At 45.5% G+C, this 4,072-nt stretch overlaps 1 protein-coding gene across 1 annotated transcript in view; it reads left to right on the forward strand.

The window, feature by feature from the left end:
* Positions 1–1,259: 1,259 nt before the first annotated feature.
* LOC104285450 (general transcription factor IIE subunit 1-like) overlaps positions 1,260–4,072 on the forward strand; it is a 3,559-nt gene continuing 746 nt past the window's right edge. The window contains 3 exon segments of the mRNA XM_009883908.1: positions 1,260–1,707; positions 3,070–3,271; positions 3,799–4,025. Coding sequence (XP_009882210.1) covers positions 1,260–1,707; positions 3,070–3,271; positions 3,799–4,025 — 877 coding nt within the window.

Consider the following 4,072-nt stretch of genomic DNA (forward strand, 5'->3'; position numbering starts at 1 on the left):
TATTTCACATACTGTTGTCATTGAACCATAGACTGGTTTGGGTTGGAAGGGACCTTAAGGACCATCTAGTTCCAACCCCCCTGCCCTGGGCAGGGACCCCTCCCACCAGCCCAGGTTGCTCCAAGCCCCATCCAGCCTGGCCTTGGACACCTCCAGGGATGGGGCAGCCACAGCTTCTCTGGGCAACCTGGGCCAGTGCCTCACCACCCTCACAGTCAAGAATTTCTTCCCAATATCTAATCTAAATCTGCCCTCTTTCAGTTTGAAGCCATTACCCCTCATCCTATGGCTCCCCTCCCTGATCAAGAGTCCCTCCCCAGCTTTCAGATGGAGATCAGATCTAAACAGAAAAGCGCTTGATGACACTGAAAGCTGCCGGAAGGCATACAACAGTAGGAAAAGTAGTACGGAGAACACACTTATCTTGTTTATTTTAGGAAACCAAGCCTTCAACATATAAACATAAACATTATGTATTTGAGCATAACTAGATTTGATTTTGATCTATTTAAAGTTTAATGCTGCAGTCTCCTCTATACGGAAGCACAAAGCCCTCCCTCGCCCTGCTGGCCACGCTGCTTTTGATGCAGCCCAGGATGCGGTTGGCTTTCTGGGCTGTGAGTGCACATTGCCGGCTCATGTTGAGCTTTTCACCCACCAGTACCCCCAGGTCCTTCTCATCAGGGCTGCTCTCAATCCATTTTCTACCTGGTCTGTATTTGTGCTTATGAATGTATACTTATTTTGTATATTATATAATTATGTGCTTATTCTGTGTATTATGAATTAAGCTAAAGACTTCTTGCCCAGCTTGTGTCCTGAGCTTTACTTTTGAAGGCATATAGCGGTCACTTCAGATCTTCCGTGGCTGGCTGTGGATGAACACAGATTCTTTGGGCAGACCTAGACATGCAAGTTAACTGTGCTCTCTTCTCTAAAGAGGATTATTGTGAACTTTCTGTAACCTGTCTTCCTAGAGATCTTCTGTGGGTTTTTACACAAGAGGACATGAATATTTCAGATGTAATCGTCGTACCTGAAGATTAGGTAATCTTTGATATCTATTGATATCTTCCCCATCCCCAGGTGCGGGTTAAGGATTTTACATTAATCTATTCAGTGGAGACTCTTGCAGAAGTGCAGCGCCACAAGTGACCTGCTCTGTACCTGCCTACGAGCGCCACGAAGGGTTCACTCCATCTCCCCTCCTTTCTCTGTGTCTTACAGCGCTTCTCTTCCCGACAGCAGTTCAGCTCCTGATGGAAGAGCAAACCATTATCACGGAGGTGCCGGCAGCCCTAAAGCGCCTGGCCAAATACATCGTGCGTGGTTTCTACGGAGTGGAGCACTCCCTGGCCCTCGACATACTGATCCGCTATCCCTGCGTGAAGGAGGATGACTTGCTACAGTTGCTCAAGTACGACCGTAAACAACTGCGCACCGTCCTCAACACGCTCAAGGCAGACAAGCTTGTGAAGCTGCGTATGCGAGTTGAAACGGGGCCGAATGGGAAGAGCACGAGGCACAATTACTATTACATCAATTACAAGGTGCTGGTGGATGTGGTAAAGTACAAACTGGATCACGTACGCCGGAAAATAGAGGCAGATGAGCGGGATTCAACTACCAGGTCCTCCTTTAAATGTCCGTCTTGCTCCAGCACTTACACAGACCTGGAAGTCAATCAGCTCTTTGACGCATTTACAGGTACGTTGCTTATATTGCTTATTTGCTCTTATCTTCAATAACAACTCCGATGACAGCACAAAATTGGCTCCTGTGAGAACTTTGCAAAAAAAACCTGTTTGTTAGGATATACTTCTTGTTTGCTGATGGACAAGAGCCTGGGAGACAGGAGAAGCTGGGAGGTAAGGGGAAAAAGCTGTCTCTGTAGAACAGGCCAAGGAAGAGGAAGAATAATCTTGACTATATGAGTCGGGGCTGGGAATCGGATCTCAGGCCTCAGCTTTGCTGGGAACACAACGCTTAACCTGAGTTAAGATCACTCGGATCCAAGTCTTTTGAGTCCTGCTTCCTCATATGGAAATGAGAATTCAGCACTCGTTTTCCTCCATTTTGAATTTGTTAGTTCAGCTGTTGGTGTGTTCAGTTCTTCTGATGGAAGAGTTGGATGAGATGGATACGAGCTGTTTGCAGGCACCTACTGCGATAAGCGTGGTGCAGCTGGGCCCCAGAGGAGGGGCGCTCTGTCACTCCTCTGCTGGGAAGGGGGAAGTTTGGTCTCCTCCTAAGGCAACATGATGCATCCACAGCAGAAGAGGCCTCAGAGCTTGTGGGTTTCTCTGAAATCAAAATAACTACAGTACTCTTCCAAAAGGCACCGTTAATGCAATACGCGGCTCGAAGCGCAGCTGCTGTGTTAAGGGCCGGGTGATGGTGCCCGGGAAGGATGCCAGAGCCGGGGGGATAAACTGGCCGCTGTGCGACTAACTTGACGTGCCAAAGGTGAAGTCAGTGTGCTGTCAGTTAGCAAAATCACACCGTTGTTCTAAATAGAGGGGCTCTGTCAAGATACTGAAAGGTGAATGTTGAGACCGGTGACAGATTTCAATAAAATAGGCTTTAATTTTTATTGTTTTTCTTAAGACATAGATTTTTAGCATATGCTTTGACTCTAAATGAGTCTCTTTGAACTTTAGAACCCTGAACAACTAAACTAAAATGCTATTTGTGCTTGCAAATGTCTTTTCTTACATTATGAACTAAGAAAAAGATGAGAAGAAAAAAATAAACCTTACTATCTGATGGTTCTTCATGTCTAGCCAACTTAATTTCACCCCCCCCAATACAGACATTTCTCTCGTGCATAACAAGTGTGTGAATAGCAGTCCTTCAAAAAAACAAACAAAAAAGAACAACCCCAAAACCCCCAAACCCCATGGCTTGCATGTAGAACTGGAGTTCCCCTCGTTAATGAGAACAAACGGAGAAAGTCCAGTGCAGTCAGAACATTTTTGGGACTGTCCAGGCCGTGGATTTCTTAACCAGGTACTGCTCGTCTCTCGCATCTTATAAACATGAGAATTTCCACTTTGGATAATGTTGCAGAGACTTTTCGCTGCACTTACTGCAACGCTGAAGTAGAGGAAGATGCCTCAGCACTTCCCAAGCACGATGCTCGGACCTTGCTGGCAAAATTCAATGAGCAGATTGAACCCATCTTTGTGCTACTGCGTGAGACTGAGGATATCGTTCTGCCGTACGACTTGCTGGAGCCTCAGCCAACAGAAATACCCGAATTATCAGAAAGGTATAAACGTAACCCGAGAACTTCGGATCAATACAAACCCCCCCAACGACTTTCCAGTTGTAAAATCTTTGAAATGCTGATCTTACAACCTACTTTCTGCTTTGTTCGGTATTGGCAGCTGCTTAATGAAGCAGCCTGTAGTTATCTAAGGCATTCTAAATTATTGTTATGCGTTTATAGTTTTATTTTTGCTGCCTTTTTTTGTTTGTTTTGAGGAGTAGTTTTACAGACTTCTCCCTCAGCTAATACATTTGCAGCCCCTCCCTGTGATAAAGTAATGTTTCTGTATCAGTGTGCTTCATCCAGGGATGTCCTACTGAAGAGACCATGCAAAAACCAATGGTTCAGCATCACTTGCCTCTGTGATGAGGTAATGGGGAATGCAAATTGTTTTAATACAGAGCACTTGTTAAAAGCATGTTTTGTCAGCAGACTGGCTTTTTTTTTTTGGTCTTTTTTGACTGGGAATTGGGGGAGGAGGTCTTGCCTGTATTTAACCTGTCCAAAACGGGTGGCATTTCATTCAGCTTTGATGAGAAGGTGGGTTCGAGTGTGCTGGAATCCTGCAGCCGACCTGAAAAATGGGCCAACAGAAGTTCCTCTTTTGGCAATCTGTACACCCAAAACTTAGTTATTGATGTCCAAGACTCTGAGCCCAAGAAGAAAACAAGAGAGAAAGCAACTAAAGAACAACCTATCTGGATGTCAGAGAGCACCGTGGAAGGAGCAACACCAGCCACCACCAAGAGCGTTGGTAAGTTTTAAGCATTACCAACTACTTAACCTCAGCAGCTTTACCTG

Source organism: Charadrius vociferus, unplaced genomic scaffold (genome assembly GCF_000708025.1).
Source record: "Charadrius vociferus isolate BGI_N301 unplaced genomic scaffold, ASM70802v2 scaffold514, whole genome shotgun sequence".
NCBI lineage: Eukaryota > Metazoa > Chordata > Aves > Charadriiformes > Charadriidae > Charadrius > Charadrius vociferus.